This window comes from Syngnathus scovelli, chromosome 6, assembly GCF_024217435.2.
Source record: "Syngnathus scovelli strain Florida chromosome 6, RoL_Ssco_1.2, whole genome shotgun sequence".
NCBI lineage: Eukaryota > Metazoa > Chordata > Actinopteri > Syngnathiformes > Syngnathidae > Syngnathus > Syngnathus scovelli.
Genome location: NC_090852.1, coordinates 14,118,179 through 14,135,019, shown reverse-complemented (window position 1 = coordinate 14,135,019; position 16,841 = coordinate 14,118,179). Strand labels below are relative to the sequence as shown.

At 37.8% G+C, this 16,841-nt stretch overlaps 1 protein-coding gene across 4 annotated transcripts; it reads left to right on the top strand.

Moving 5' to 3' along the window:
• The first annotated feature begins 943 nt into the window (after positions 1 to 943).
• Positions 944 to 16,177, top strand: ccdc73 (coiled-coil domain containing 73). 4 transcript variants are annotated; one of them, XM_049723774.1, is made up of 21 exons: positions 944 to 1,120; positions 1,345 to 1,422; positions 2,098 to 2,238; positions 3,871 to 3,942; positions 4,037 to 4,108; positions 4,791 to 4,820; positions 4,983 to 5,057; positions 5,900 to 5,938; positions 6,660 to 6,795; positions 7,248 to 7,327; positions 7,452 to 7,574; positions 7,698 to 7,757; positions 7,879 to 7,983; positions 9,373 to 9,423; positions 9,579 to 9,692; positions 10,541 to 10,712; positions 10,948 to 12,560; positions 13,472 to 13,562; positions 13,648 to 13,775; positions 15,536 to 15,603; positions 15,782 to 16,177. In XM_049723774.1, exons 2-21 carry the CDS (start codon positions 1,378 to 1,380, stop codon positions 15,936 to 15,938), a joined length of 3,372 nt encoding a protein of 1,123 aa, XP_049579731.1. In that variant the 5' UTR covers positions 944 to 1,120; positions 1,345 to 1,377; the 3' UTR covers positions 15,939 to 16,177. The 4 variants fall into 4 exon arrangements, with proteins under 4 accessions (XP_049579731.1, XP_049579730.1, XP_049579733.1 ...); XM_049723773.1 differs by having other exon boundaries at positions 4,785 to 4,820; XM_049723776.1 differs by lacking the exon at positions 4,983 to 5,057.
• Positions 16,178 to 16,841: the final 664 nt, after the last annotated feature.

The following is a 16,841-nucleotide window of genomic DNA, read 5'->3' as shown; positions in this document are numbered from 1 at the left end:
ACGTGTACAGAGAGAGTATTAAATTAATATGAAAAAACACAGCATTTGCCATGCACCGTTTATGGCTGAAGTGAGATTTTATACGTATAAATTTTAGTAATTATGACTGACTTTGCCATTAAGAATCATTACTTGATAAAAATGTGCAATCTTAATAGATAACATATTTTATGATAGACTTTCGTTTTATTGCTTATATTTGAGGATTAATACTTACTCAACTGTATAGGAGTTTTACCCCCTCCAGTCACATACACACACACACACACACACATAACCACGTGCATGCACACATTAAGATGCTGTATACAAAACACACAAAATACACAACACTTTAATATTCACTTGCACTTCCTCTTGCTTGGGGTCAAAGTGTCATTTTATTACCCCAGGCTAGCTAGTTCTAACAGGGATCATTTAATCCCTCAACACGATTGATACCTGTGCAGGATAAATTGAGAGAAAAAAAATCTGTTCTATTAACAGGTCACTGGCTAAGGCTACTTCTCATGACATTTGCAGTTTGTCTGTGTGTGACACTTTACTATATAAACACATGCAGTTGTACAAGTCCATTTATAGAGCAAATTAAATCACTTACATAATTTAGAAAGCAATGACAGAAAAAAATGTCTCTTTAGTGTTATTGCTTTGACCCCTATTATTGTCAATGGGGCTGGTTCATTTTAATCTCGATCGGTTATAAAATTGTACAGTGTAAATAGTATACAACAAAGGAAAAAAATAGCCATTAGGTTAGATTATAATAACTGACCAACATTATAAGAACTTAATATTCAGACCGAGTAATTGTCATTTGAGAATTTGACAGTATAGATTAAAGATGACCAAATAAGTGTATAAAAAAAAACATGGTGGTGATGTTTAATTAAACGCCAAAATCTATTCATCCATTCATTTTCTCTACCACTTCTTCTGTTCAGGCTTTCAGGGATCTGGATCCTATTCCAGCTGACTTCGGGCTATTCGCAACTCACCAGTCAATCACAATACACATACTATGCTCTATGGACTTCATTACCATTTTAATCAACAGTTACAGTTAGAGGCAAGCTCTACGTCAATTATTACCGACCAGTGTGCCTTCGGAGATCACCAGGTATTGTTCCAAGCAATTATCCAATCTCACTTAATTATTTGCAAAAAATGTATCTTTATTCATCTCTCGTTGCCAGTGATCAGTAATATGAGGCAGAACAATTAAATGATCCATTCAATGGCAAATTGTAAATAATTAACTTGTGTACGTTATCCACTTTTTGTAACATTGCAATGTGCTGTGGGCCTTTTATAATGCAAATGTTTTGTTTTACCTTGGCTCAGGTTGTGAAAGTAAGCCAACATTAAAGCAACACAATGGACCACGGTACGGATTCTGGAGTTCCCTCACCCAGCACAATTGTAAGTTGCCACTTCTCACATAGCCACCCACAACAGTGTCATCAAACAGGAGAATATCATTAAATATTCAAAACAACCTCCTGCTAATTAATGATTATTTGAGCATATGTGTTAATTTAGATGTGGGGACCAAGTCCTTCACATTAAGCAATACCAAAGAAGTTTCAAAAACTTTGGTTAGTAGATCACTTCCTCTTATGTGATATTGCTTAATTGTTATGTGGAGGTGCAACGATTAACCGGTTGCAACTACGGTAATCAATTATTAAATGTATTGATAATTAGTTTGGATAATCTTATAGGGAACTTTTTCCATTTCAAACTGCTTTGTAATATTTATATTGTCTGACTTCTGTAATCCTCCAACAAAGCGGACTGTTGAATCAATAAATAAACCATTTATTTTAGAAAACAAGCATTATATATTTTCCATATTTTCTGCCATTTAATGGCGAAAACCGCTAACTGAATCATAATTAATTTGTTTCTTTTCTGCACAGTCAATTTGAATCAATGTCATATTTTCTGGTGATTGGCTCTAAGTCAGCCCTATCATTCCGAAGCTCCAAAATTGCGTTGCTGAATAGGTTGCTGTTTCTTTTACCATCATCTGCAAATCTGATAAGCTATGTATATCTGTAATCGCTGTATAATTAATTAATTATGCTCAATTAGGTGGGGGTAGCAGTGACTCCACAGGAGAGGCCTCGGCTCAACACCCCCTGTCAATCAGAACGTGGAGGAACTATGTTACTGCAGTTGCTGGAATTTAAAACACATCTGCTTGAAGCTGTACAGGAGCTGCACATTCGAAGGGTACAGTATGTTTTTCTCACGGAAACAAGAGTTAGTAGAATGATTTTATGATGGTATGATTCCACAGTCGAATGGCATAAAGGTTGTCTATTTTGGAACTCCATCAAAATATTCCTGTGTGCTACAAAAGTTTCACAAAAAACCTTGGAAGTTCAACAAAATAACAAAATACCTACAACTAAAATTGCAAAAAAATTTGTTAACATAATAAAATTGGTTTGAAAATGTTTTAAAAAAAAATGCATCTTTCGTTTATAGAACTAACTAACGTCTCCGATAAGGATATTTTTTCACATTTTTTGTTTGCCTGCTATTTGCATCAAACGGGATAAGCTGCCTTGTTAAGTTCATTCTTAATTAAAATATCTTCATTTCATTGAAAAAAGGAAGAAAGTTGTGAGCATTTTGACCCGAAAGAGATCTACCGCTACCTTTGTCTTTTGGCTGTGTGATCCACACTACTAGACACCAGTTCGAAGGTCAGACATGCTATTTGGCCCTTGACCAATAAGTAAAAAGTTAATTTGTTTGTCAATGGCTATCGGGGGTGGTCATCATCCCACCCTCAAGCAAACACATTCAACCTGACAGTACATTGTCCGAGTGCATAAAGGCTGGAAGAGCAAAAATGTGATGTTAACTTCTTTTTTTTTGCAATTTCAGTTTTATTGTTATGGTCACATTAACTGGAAAAATCAGTCTGCTCTTCCTCAGGCTGCTTCTATCACCAGAGGTTAAGGAGTACCATGTCATCATGGTCTTGGTACTCTGTTGCTATGGATTGGACAAGGCAAAGACAATATTAGGTTTCCTTGTAAATTAAAGCTTTACACGAAAGAACACACTGCAACAATGCATATATCTAACATACGTAGTTTCATTTTGATTTGATCAAAATAAAAACAGTGTGCCAATTAAAAAAGCATTCTAAGGGAAAATCATTATCAACAAACTGGATCTTCAGATTGAGAAGCAAGGTGTCAATTTTTTTTTTTTTTTAAAACCGCAAAAAAACAAATTTACGAAATAAACATTGTTGTTATCATTATTCCCTAATACGGTCCAATCTGTTGCATGTTCTGTTTGGATTAGGACGACAGAACAAGTTCAGTAAAGCTTTAGTGTAGTTTCCACAACACTTTAAGGCCTAATGATTATTTGTCAAAGGGAAAATAACAGCTTTATCTTGTGCCCTCCTTTTGCACCACTGAACTGGCAGGCTACCATAGTTTAATGGGACTTCTATAATAAACAGAGTTCAGCTTCTCCCACATGCACATAAATAGTCTCATGGCCATCGAGAGAAATTGACTTTTACCCACCTGCTTTCTGGGGGTTTCGAAGGAGGATAAGGACAGCTCACAACAAATATCTCCTCCCCTCTAATGTTAATCACTCTCAATGGTGTCCTTTCAATGAAATAGAAGAATGAAAGGGTGAAACTTGACTTGTATGTGATGCATTTGCGTACGCTAACCCAAGTGTGACTGAATTTCTTCACGTTTTGAGTGGAACCACATTGTCAGTATGTTTTGTAAATTTCAATTTAAATATAAATGAAGTAGATTGTTTTCATCATATGCAATATTTGTTTAATTTCTGCTTCTTTTCATCAATCTCCCCATGGTTCAGGAGGCAACAGCTCGGTTTGAGATTCAAATCAGCAAAGTGGTGCTGGAGAAACAGGAGATCGAGTGGGAGAAGGTACAGGGGGGCAGTGGTTCTGTCAGTATTCAAGCTTTATGTCATTACAAATGACCGCTTTCATCACTTGAGATATTTCACCCGATCATGACAGGACTCATTGCAGCGCCAAATAGAAACAGCTACAAAAGAGCATGCGGAGTCTCTCATCAATGTCAAAAAGCAGGTGCATCTCATCCTCACTTTCAAATGTTCGACTGTTACACATTGTTGTTGGAAAGAATATCGCTGCCTTTCTGATGTGATTTACAAAACCAAAAAAGTTTCACTGCAAGGAAGAGCTCGAACCCAAACTGCCAAGTAGACTTGCATTTTCCCATCATTCCAGTGTACAAGCCAGCCAATTTAATATGCACTAAAGCTGCTTCTTCTCCTTCACGCTACACTGAGTTGCTTGACCTCTTGAAGTACAAAGTCACATCATAGGAAGAACCTTTAATTGTGTCCTTGAGGGGAAATTCACTTTACGTGCTTGAACATGATGCACACTCATAGTCCAATGTGCTTATCTCCATTTACAGAAGTTCTCAAACTTGTTCCTAAGCAATGTCATGCTATGCTTCTTACTAATCCTTTTCGAGCATTCTTTGTTATTGATTATTTTCAGTTTGTTGGTTATTGTTTGTTTGTTTGTTGTACGGACTTACATATGACACTTTAAAGTGTTATTTTTTTAATTTTTTTTATCTTTTTATGTTTTAAATATGTTCGAAATAAAGATATTAAAAAAAAGTCACAATGGCTGCCCCACAAGGGGAAATTAGTCCTGATTTTCTTTTTAAAAAAAATGTAAATTTGACCTATGACTAGCAGACATCTTAAATCTTGATGTTTTTCTCAAGTTACAGGCCAAAATAAGAAACATGGAGGAGGATAAGGTATGAGCATCTCTGTACTTGTGAATTTCCTTCAATTACTGTTTTAGTAGTAAATTTTCTCGTCTCACTTGCACCCTCTTGGCTATTGGAATGCATTCTTTTGCTCTCAGCTTTGGCTTTTATTTCTTTTTTGACACTCAGACGAATAATGTCACATTACAGGGGAAATACCAGTTCATTTCTGAGTTAAAAGACAAGGAGATTAGCAACTTGAAAGAAGAGCTGAAGTCGCTCCAGGTATTGAACTTGTGCTCTCTGTCCATTTATCCTATTCGCGCCATCACATTTATTACTTCATTGTTCTCATTCATGCTTGAAAAAAATAATGATTTACTTTAGATCTTTTATAAAACAATAGTACTCTGCTAAGTCAAGGGCAGAAGGTCCGAGCCAATTTGGCTTCCAAAATGTTTGTCCTCGGGCTCAACGCCATCGAGGTGACAAACAGCCATCCCCACGGACCGCTGCACTTTAACGACCAGCCGTCTTGCGTGTAGCTTTTTTTTTTTTTCTTCTTGATATTCTATCTGGGAGACATTAACTGGTTTGTTTTGCTAAGTTGAGGCCCAGCTGTCTTAATTCTTGTAACATGGTCTAGTGATTCCCTCTTCATTTTCACATGCACCGTTGTTGTGATTAAAGCATCTCAATCACTACCATCTTGACAAAATGCTTAAGTACAAGTTTCCTCAACTAAATAAAATAAAATTGTGAGTTTCATATTTTTTTACATCAGTACTTGAACTCCAATAAAATGACTTTATGTAGAAGTGATTTACCAAAATAACTTTTGGATCTAATAAAAGAAAAAGTAAATATGTTTAAAAAACATTATGGCCCTTTTGATTGGTCATCATCTTACAATAAAACTTTGTGATTGCATATTTTTCCTAGAAACATGGATTATATATATTTTTGTTCCGTAGCCATTTTAATACCGAGCTGCCCTTCCTAGAATAAATTAGCAACTTTAATTTCTTGGGGAAATGTAATTTATTGGACCTTTTAAAACTATAATAATCATTATGATCTGTTGTTGATGTTGTGGATTTTGGTGTGAGTTTATTCCTGTCTTTCAGCTGCTGAAGTACAACTTTGAAAAGAAATCCAATGAGTTGGTAAGGAGGCTTTTAACTTGTTCCAGTCGTTGACAGAAGATAGGTGGGAGTGAGAAAAATGAAATGACTGGGGGAATAGGAGGACTAGCTTTTAGATGGAGGAGCTCATCACCATTAACGGATAGGGAGAGTGCGACACTTGAACCGCCCTGACAATATTAAAATATTTTATAACAGGACCACGCTTGGTTGAACCCTCTTCCTATGCCAGTGGCACAGTCAGGGAGTTGAAGGAAGGCTGGTGTACTAGGAGAGCAGGGAGTGAAATGAGAGTGGAGGGAGTGAATTATTGAAGAACGAGTGATACAGACAATCTAAGTGTAATGGCACTTTGAAGAGCGCTAAAGCTCTGTGAGGCATGGACTTTGCTGATGCCTTCATCCCATGATAACACAGAGTGTGTTAAACCATAAGCCTCAACTGAATTGACTGAAGTATCTCGGAGTACTTTCTACTTCTTGTTTTATTTCTTGTTGGTAAGAGTATGACGAGTAAGCAACACCTTCTAACACCTCTTCTGGCAGCTTGAGTCAGAAGGGACGTTGATAATGATTCTAAGGGCTCATAACTGGTAGCAACCCTAGAAATTATTAAATCAAGTTATGGTATTAACCTGTAGGGGCCCTGGCTGGATTTTATAGCATTTTCATTGTTTCATAAGGATGTGTTCTGGTGTTTGTTTTACATGGTCATTAATGTATCTGCTGTATTTCTTTGACAGGAACAAAAGCAAGCTTTGCAGAATCGGTCAAAAGATAGTCACCTGATCCAAATAGGGGAAGTTGAAAAACGGTTTGGCACTCTATCCAGGCAGTGTGCAACACTCAAGAAGGCCCATGAGCAACTGGGGCAAAATGGTAGCTGATGGAAATTCTTATGTGAAAATGTAGCTTTAGAGATTGTTTGGTTTTCTAGAAAACAGTGAAATTGAACTTAAAACTGCATCAACAACATGATGTACAAATGGAATAACAATGCTAGCTCCGGAGTGTTCTGTAAAGTTAAAGACTCATTATGCAGTCACCGTGGTCATGTTTTACTTGTGAGGTTAACAAGATCCTGGAAACATTTAGCAGTTGTTGTTTTTTTAAATAAGATTCCTTTATTTGTCCCACACAACATCATAACGGTAGTAGCTTGTTAGTCCCTAAAGTATTGCTGGCAAAAAAAATACTGAGGAGGTAAGATCCTCCGTACACCATCATGTCTATAAAACTTTGTAATGACAAAACATCAATTGCATTGATATCAAAAGTTTATTCTGATGACAACCATTGTGTTTGTGCGTGTGTTTGTTTTTTCTTGACAGTTGATGAAGCCATGAAAAGAAATAAGAAACTAAAAGCTACAAATGAAAAACATGAAGCAACCATTCAGAAACTAATGAAGGTATTGGAGACTTACATTTTTGTAAAACAAAAAATCTGAAATAATCCTCACATCCGGTACAATATCGGTGGGATCTGAGTCAGAGCAAAATCATCTTCTTAATTTGTGAATTTGAACCAATCAGGAGTTGGAGGAAGTCTACATCAAACTGGTCAAGACAAAATTGTCATCAGTCCGACATGACACCTCCACCATAATGACAGTCAAGGATCAGCATCTAAACCAGCTGAGTTACAAGCTGAGCATGGTAACCAATAACTCAAGAAGATAATTGAATTGCTCCTCTGTCAATCAATATGTGGGACACAAAGTACTAAAAGGAATAAGGAAAGGTATTTAACTTGTTACAAGCTAATGTTCATATGTTTAGGAAAAGGAAATGAACAAGAAACTACAGGAAGAGTATGCAGCTTTGCGTTCAGAGAAACAGGTGAGTGAATCATGACTAATATTGAACACAGTTTAATTTGTGTCAAAATTTCATAACTCCCATGAACAAATACTGCTTTACTAGATATCCCACAGTGTGTTTATTTTGTGTGACTGTCAAGGAGGCAATGACGTCCCTGCAGCATACTCAGCAGCTTTTTTTGAACCAGACACAGGCTGTGAATAGACTAGGGCTGCAGCTGCAGACACAAGAAGAGCAGTACAAGGTCAGAACTTATGGTGGAACTTATGTTCCCCGTTACCTTTACATTCCTCTCATGACTTAAGTTACTTGCAAATTGAGATGAAAACCGATCATCCGTATTGATAAATGCATGATAATATTAATTTCCCTATGTGGATTTTCTTATAAATGACCTCACGATTGATGATGAGGCAGCACAGACAAATCAGCTACCTCCCAGAAAGAAGGTTGTGGGTTTAAATTTAAGCTCTGTGTGCTATCTGTGCTTGCATGGGTTTTCTCAGATCTCTCTGTCTACTTCCCAAAGTGCAGTATATACACATATTATAGGCGAATTTAAAACTCAAAATTGTCTTGCTGTCAGTATGAGAGTGTCATCGTCGTAGAATGTGGATTTTGGCAGAAGGCTATTCATGGGCTCCATTAAGTCAGTTTCTGCATCCATCATGTGAAGGACTGCATGCATCTTAGGGGCCAATTTTAAAGGGAATGACGAGAGCCTCTTGGCTGCAAAGCAGGTTGGCTATGTGAAGAGATTTTTCTAACTGTGCTGAGCAGTGTGCGTCTCTGAAAATACCAACATTTGTTGTTGCCCGCCCCTTCTCACACTAAGGCTATTTTAAGATTGCAGGTAAATTCTAATTCTTTTCCACTACTTGGACCAGTGTCATGCTCAGGTCACGCTCGTCTGACCTGTACATCACCAAAAGTCTATGAGCTCCGCGTTAAAATTGTCTTTGCATCTGAATGTTGTGAGGAGTAATGGTGTTAATTAAGTGTCGTTTAATTTTTCATTTGACCTTAATTTAATCCCACTCGAAACATGACATTTGTGGCAGCAAAACATGTTCATTTGTTACACGTAGAAATAACGGGACTTTTTGTAGAGTGTCATTTCATCCATCCATCCATTTTCTATACCACTTGTCCCCACGGGGGTCACGGCGTGCTGAAGCCTATCCTAGCAGTCATCGGGCAGTAGGCGGGGGACACCCTGAACCGGTTGCCAGCCAATCGCAGGGCACTCAGAGACGAACGACGCACTTGCACGCACACCTAGGGGCAATTTGGAGTGCTCAATCAGCCTACCGTACATGTTTTTGTGATGTGGGAGGAAACCGGAGTGCCCGAAAAAAAACATACAGGCACAGGGAGAACATGCAAACTCCACACAGGGATGGCCGCAGGTGGAATCAAACCCGCACCCTCTGAACTGTGTGGCGGACATGCTGTGTGCTGTCGTGCCGCCCTCTCACATTTATTAATGAATGAAATTATTAAAATCATCATTAAAATAGCACAAATTTGCAAGAGAAAGATATCGATTCACATTCAGTTTACAGTTTCACACCCTCTTTTCTTGTTATATCTGAAAGCTTAAAAATGCTTTGAGTGAGTACTTTTACTACAGGCCCTCAAGCAGGAACATGAAGCGATGCAAGAAAAAGTTGCTGAATTGATGGTGAGCTACACTAAACCATTTTGGACAAATAGAAAATAGTTCCTTTTATTGTTAGAGAAAGACACAGAGTTCCATTTTATGAAGTAGTTTAAAAGGAAAACATTTTGGTGATAATAGTTTGATAAACAAAAAAAAATGTTTTCTTTCACATGTAGAGTGAGCAGCAACATTTTCAAGCACTGAAAGAGGTACACGATGACCTTCAACAGAAATACAACGGACTGTCTGCACAAGTCAAAATGCAGGCCCAGAAAATACAGGAATTGGAGGTATGCATGGATTTTACCGGTATCCTGAATGAATTATTTTCTATAGACATTAATGTATTCAACAGAGAGGCTGACCTGAATGCATTTGTTCAAATCCATCAATTATCCACACCACATCATCCTATTAAAGTAAAATATCGAATTAGAAAAGTTTAGAGAGAAAATACTATAGAACAGAGAGTACCCCAAATATAGTGCGGAAAAATAGAAATGAATGCTAGTACAAAGAGGAGGGGCACCGAGATTAAAAGTATATTAATATATAGTATATTAAGTATTTGTGGTATTAGTAGTGTTATTTGTTTGCACGAGTGCTGTGGTTCGATTTTCTACTTTTTATAGGTGCAGTAATTGTTCTCAAAATGACATCCTATATTATTTTGCTATTTTTAAAATCAATTCAGCTTTACTAAATGATCATACTATTTGTTCTAACATTTCATCCTGTGAACAAAACATGATTGTATATTTAGCAATACCGTGCCAAGGCATTGTATTGCATAAAACGAAACTGGAAAATAAAATGGAAAATAAAATAGAAAATAAGCTGATAATATTTTGTCTCAACTACTCAAAGAAAGAAAATCCACTCAATTTTGCAGGTCTTTTAGTTTAAAAAATTATTGCAGTATGCAAATAACAAAGTGCATAGATGCCAAACCGAAACCATGTCAGAGACTGATTTTGACCTGTTGTGCATAAAATAGAATTTGATGGCATGAAATTTTTCCAAATAACAGCTTCCAAGTGCACAACAGCTGCTGTTGACAAGGTTGACAACATTGTTGGATTTTACACATTTGGATGTTTGTTTTTCTCTACACATGAGAGTCTGTCTTTCTACTTAGATGTTCCCCAATCTAGCAGAGGGAACCAGAGAGAGACCTCTTGATGAACCCAAATCCAGCCTTACACAGCCTGTCTTTGGCAGCCTTCAGAGCTCGGCCGTTTCTCAGAGCAAAATCCTGGACTGTCTGGAAGATACAACTGCTAAGACTAAACTGGATGGTGAAATGGGAGGTCAGCCAACATAATATAAACAATGTGATTAGCATGCTTTATTATTTGTTCTTTCCAAAAATTTAGTACTGTACAGCATTTTAGGTCGGTTTGAGACATGCAAGAATTAAGGGTTAGGGGTCAGCGTTAGATAAAAGATAAAATACAGAAATTATATTTTTTCCGGACAGACAGGCCGTATTTTTATCAAAACTTGAAGCCTTGTTGTTTGTACTTGCACATTGTGCTTTCCTAGGAACACCAGAGCTCTTTGGGAAGTGTGAAATTCAGCTCCAAGTTCAATGTGAGGAGCCCTTTTCAATTAGGTCACCCAAAAAGGTCCTGGGACTCTTGCGAACAATGGACAATGATGATACCGTTGTGAATAAACACAAATGCACCTCGAGCACAAGTGGACAGCTCTCCAGTGAAGTGTCAGATGTGACTTGTACTACTTCTGCTAATGAGTTGGCCATCAGTGAAAGCATAGTGGATGAAATAAACATATCAAACTCAGACAACATGTCAAGCCATTACCTACTAACCAACAACAGAAATAGCGTCCAGGGGAAGATAAGCGCAAGTGGAACAGACTGTAGCGGAATGGACAAAGTGAATAACGCAAGGAACAATACAGATAAGGAGCACAGAAGTGAAAGTCACCTGAGCAGTGCTGAAGATGTCCTAGAAGAGAGATGTACTGGAGAGCAGAGAGAGACTGTTTTTTTGCAAACAGCAGACAGTGGAAACAGTCAAGAACACGGCAAAATTGATGCACACAAAACAGAAACGACCAAAATAACTGCCCAGTTTAGGGATGCAGAGAAGAAGGGAGGACAAACAGAAACAGAGGAGGCCCAGACAACTTGTGATCCAAAGATCACATCCCCATCGGACGTCGACTTTGTGGACATCAGTGAGAAAATAAGCATTGTCTGTGAGGCGGACTGCTATCAAAAAGACACAGAGAAAGCTACAGACCACAGCTCTGTTAGCATGACAGAAGAGAAGCTACTTTACGACCTCAACAGTTCTCCAGACCAAAGTCTACATAATAAATCTATTTTAATTGTGCAAGAGGCTCAATGCTCAAGTCAAGTTGAGGTCCAAACCAATGCAGAGACAGTCAAGTCTTCACCAATTGCACCCTATCCACTAGTTGAGAAAATCACAGAAGTGACGAGATTGGAGGAATCAACAGTTAATGTTGGAACTACATCTTCTGACCTTCACAGTCTGTCAGCTGATTCAGTCAAAAATCAGGCAATGAGAGAACCTATTCGTACTATAAGCAACGTGACTCCCACAGATGAAATGAGTGGTACAAACACAAATGAGATGTTCAAGAAAACCATTGTTGACACCAAGGTTGAATGCCATAATATGGGTGCATCTGAGCCTGCAAATGGACTAATGGAGGTTTTTGAAAGCGATACACACGTGGAGACCTGTGAGATGACCCCTCAGGCAGAACCTGTCATTTCTGATGGCGATTTCAATACCATTTCTGACACAGACATCACAGAGGATTCTCATCAACCCAAAAGTGGTGAATTCCCTGAGGTTAGCACATCGAAATGCAAACTGCAGCCTGTTGTAAAAGATGTTTCCAACCCAGACATTGCAGTGGATTCAAACTCTGAAAGTGTCCTGTTAGGGTCTGAGCAACCAAAAGATGGTGAAACATCTGAGGTTGAAACATCAACATGCCAAAAGGAGCCTGGCGTAAAAGAAGCCCTTGGTGATGTAAAGCACTTGTCTTTGCCCAAATTAAAAACTTACAGGCTGTCATTTGACTGGGGTGCCCCAATGAAACAGACGGTTCTCGCCACCATTACCTCTGACTCCAACCTGCAGCCAAATGTTCAGGTACGCATTCTAGAAAAGGTCAAAATTTAGCAATTTGTTGGACTTAATTAAGTTTTTGGGAGGATATTACTTTAATTACTGTATCAGCAGTATTTATGGCTGTCCACATACAGTATCTTCTGTTCGGCAAACTGCAGATGCTTTAATACCTAATACCAATTCTGTTTTTTGCCTTCTTATATCTCAACCACCATAGTTTTAAAAGTAAAACTGGAAAGCGGTTTACAGTCTTGGATTAGCCAACATGGTAGTAAAAATGACACTGAACCATGTAAAATACCAAAAGTTAGTCCAAAAAAATGAGAAGAGAGAAGCATTGTTGTTACATTTATCTATATCTCCGGGCACATCTATTGCATATACTTTATTCAGAGAGATCAAATCAAAATGTTCCCAAACAAACATTTTCTGTTGAATGGAACCAACAGAACATGTTCAGTAAAAGATTGCAAAAACAGCACATGTAATAAAATAAAATCCTCCTAATGTGAGATACCAGGGGACCTCCATTGCATTTTGAGGTCCCTTTATTATGCAGTGCTAGCCACATCTTCGAACCACTTTCTGAAGGGGTCACGTCTTCTTTTGAAGTAAATGCGTCAACTAATGGGGTTTGAATGACTCTGAGTTTAATGATGAATTAAACCTGCCAGGCTACCAGAGAGGGGCCTCGGTGGTCCGTGTCCAGGAGAGAGCAAATAATGAAAAAAATTATCGAATGTTACTTTTAAGTACAGTAAAATGAATTATTTCAGTCAACTGTTTTTCATTTCACAATACCACCACAGTCAAAGGAAGTAGGTATTCAAAACAATTATTTGGATAACAATTAGGCATTAAATATATTTTTGTCAATGAGATGCAGGTTTAATTTTGGTGTCATTAACCATTTCGCCTTGGTGTGTCTTCAGAAGTCTCCTGTGTCTGAGCAAAATGCGAGTGCTTCTCATGAGATACTCACACAGTCTCACTGCACATTTCTTAAAAGCCAGCCCAGTAAAGGTAAAAACTGAAAAGAATTAGATTTTTGTCTGATAACAACATGTTTCACTGTTCTCACTGCTATATCTCACTTCATTCCTCTCAGAACCATTCCGAGCGTCTGACCTGTTGAAGGCCTCCAGCGTCTCTGCATCCACAGGATTTGGGAGGAAACATAAGATGGGAGAGTGGAACGTTTGCGGCGAGGGCGTCAGAGAAACAGTAGTAACAGATGTTAGTTACAGAAACTTGATACTCTCGTAGCGTTTTGTCTAAATAAGGCTACAACTTCTAACTCATAAACAACATTGAGCACCTAAGTACTGCCAAAATTAGTTGTGAATTGCACAAGGGAATACAGTAAATTGCCACAGTTTAAATGTGAGACGTGAGCTGCCTCAGATGACATTGCCGTATATATGCCATATTTTTCTCTGTTTAATAAGTATCAATATATTGTTTTACAAGTTTCCCATAAGGGTGCTCAAATTTGAAACCGTTTTACTAATAGGATTTTATGGAAGTAGAAATAATCCATTCCAGGGTCAAACTGCCTTTACTGAAAATATTTTTTGGCAAGCATACAAACATGGTTTTAGTAACATTTTTATCAGTATACAAATGTAACAAGCAGAGCAGTGACTGACTGACTGGACAAGTGATTATATTATGAGTAAAGACAGACTGACTATGGCGGAAGGGTGCCAAGGTCACAAAGGAAGGACGGCAAAATTTTGTTGCCCACCTTATAACAAGTTATCTATATTGTTATTCTTATCACGGGTAATTCAAAACTTAGCAATTCTAAGCATTCTTCATTGTATACACTGTTCCCTTGTGAGATCACGGTTCACCTTTCACTGCCTTGATTTTTTGCAGATTTTTTTAGGGGGTGGCAGCATAGCTTACTTTTTATTTTTGTTTTTATTATTATTTATGTATTTTACAGTGTAGCAATGGTAAATGACAAATAGAGTGCACTTATATGGTGTTCAGAAACTCAGAATGTTATTCAAATGTGCTGTTGAGTCATTCAGTTGAGTCATATAAGGCAGATAGTAAACAGTTACATTCAGAAATTGTAAGGTGAGCGCTTAGCCATCGACCACATGACAAGTGTAATGAAAGAATGGCAAAAAAGTTTGTTAAAGTTAGTCTTAAAGCGAATTACCTTAGGGTTAGAGTTCGGAAGATAAAGAAGACAATGACAACCTCAAAGACGAAGACAATGAAGAAGTAGAAGACGACAATAAAAAAGAGACTCATGGCCACCAACTTTTGTTTTGCACAACAAGGGTTGAAAGTCAAATTAAAATGCAGTAAAATGCAGTATGCAATCATTAGATATGGGCAAGTCACTCGAACAGAGCAGATTGAGTACAGGCACTTTCGCATCAAAGGTTACATGTACAATAGGCGGACAGAAACCGGTGCCTGGCAAGTCTCCTACCACATGATGACATGTAATGAGAATTACTTTATCAGCTTTTGTGGTTAGATAACAGAAGATAACTACATCTGGTCAAAACTTTACACTCCACTGAAGATGTGAAGCACTCAGTGGATCACTTTGGTTGAATGTTAAATCATGTTTATTGACTGATGCGTCGGTCCTCATACATCCTGTAGAAAACACGTTTCACACGCTGCTATGTACTCTTCTGCTACAATCACTATAAAATATCACTGTGGTTTATAAAATCCAGATGCAGGCTGTTGAGGGAGATATAGTGCAACACTTTGGATGTGTGAGGAACAAACTACTATGACAAAAACTGTAGTCAGCTCAATTCTTCATTCTACGTGGATTCTATATTATGGGAACTTCATATGAGCTCAGTGTAGGCCTGGTTTTTCTCTTCGAGCTGCCCAATCTCTGTTCATCAGTTAAAATTTCTCAAGAGGCCTAAATGAGTTGTCTTTTTTAGAGACTACTGTTTTATACCACATGGGAATTCAAGATTCTCTTTGTGTGTGTGTGTGCGTGTCTGTAGGAAAGCAGAGTTCCGTTGTCTGCCCCTTCTTGTCAAGTTTCCAACTCTTCCAGCACGTGGCATTCTGGGTATGTCTATTCCTATGTTAAACAATAGTAAAAGTCACATACCGCTGCTGTTAGTTGTAATCTAATGGAACGTGCTTTCATTCACAACATGTACGCCGGCCTGAAAGCTATTTCTACCGCTGAAAGTCATTTCTGCCATGTCTTGTTTATTTTTGTTTCCCCTCTTCATGCAAAATAGAATTCCTTTGCCCACTGTAGCTCCAAGATTCGATGCTGAGTTGGAACCTCTGTGCTCTCAGGAACAGTCATCATTCAGATCTCAGATATCAAAAATTGAAGAGTTCTTAAAATCAGAAACGTTCCACCTGTCCAAGCGACCACGCACAGACCACTAAACCAACACAAGATGTTGGTAATGCCTTAGTGCTTAAAATATTTTCATGTATTAAAAATTAATTGGTAAAATATATGTTATTATTAACTCAATAGTGTTCCCTGGGTTGATACTCCATGTCGTTTGCCTGTTGCACTTTTATTGGTGGTTCAAAGATGACAAGGCAAGGGAAAAATATCATTCTTGGAAAAAAATGTTCTGTATTTTTTTGCAAAATAAATTACATATATTAGGGACAAATATGTATTTGCATTTTGTGTGTGGGTGCGTGTGTGCATGTGTGCGTGTGTGTGTGTCATTGGTTAATGTTAGTCACGGTTCCATTAGAAGCTTGCCATTACTTTTACACAAATTGCTCGGAATAATAACCAGCAAATGCCAAGCTTTGTTGTTTGTTGTAATGGTGTTAATAGCTAATTAGCAGTGAGTCTTTAATGGCAAATGGGGTTGAATGTCTCAGAGGTGCTGTAACCAGTCACACCGTTAGTCTATGGTTAGGCAGGAGAAATAGAAATAAAAAAAACCCTATTAACATGGATTTAGAGGTAGCAATTAGCTCAGCCTACTTTGTTACGATTAACAAACATCAATTAACACACATTAAGTCAAATTAAAACATTCTAATTAGCCTCTTGTTAACTTTATGTTCCCACTGAGCGAGTAACATATGGCCTCATGTTAGCATGAGCCATCCCACCACAGATAGTTAGTCACTAATTGCAGACAAATTGCTTGCCGGATATAATAGTGAGGAATTGGTAATAGCTGCATAGCAGCTAAGATTTTGCTTAACAAATACTCAAATGTGGTAATCATAAAGTAGAGTATTTAAGGAGACGATCAGAGATAAAATCTAAATCCCTACCACCCAAAACCTTTGCACCAGACAGCATGGTTCTGTTTA

What these genes read in the sequence shown, in the direction of transcription:
- ccdc73 (XM_049723773.1), top strand. Translation starts at nt 1,378, where the DNA reads ATGGACCACGGTACGGATTCTGGAGTTCCCTCACCCAGCACAATT. An exon ending in ACTGGATGGTGAAATGGGAG is followed by an intron (nt 10,713 to 10,947) that starts GTCAGCCAACAT and finishes GTGCTTTCCTAG; the next exon opens with GAACACCAGAGCTCTTTGGG. An exon ending in TAAAAGCCAGCCCAGTAAAG is followed by an intron (nt 13,563 to 13,647) that starts GTAAAAACTGAA and finishes CATTCCTCTCAG; the next exon opens with AACCATTCCGAGCGTCTGAC.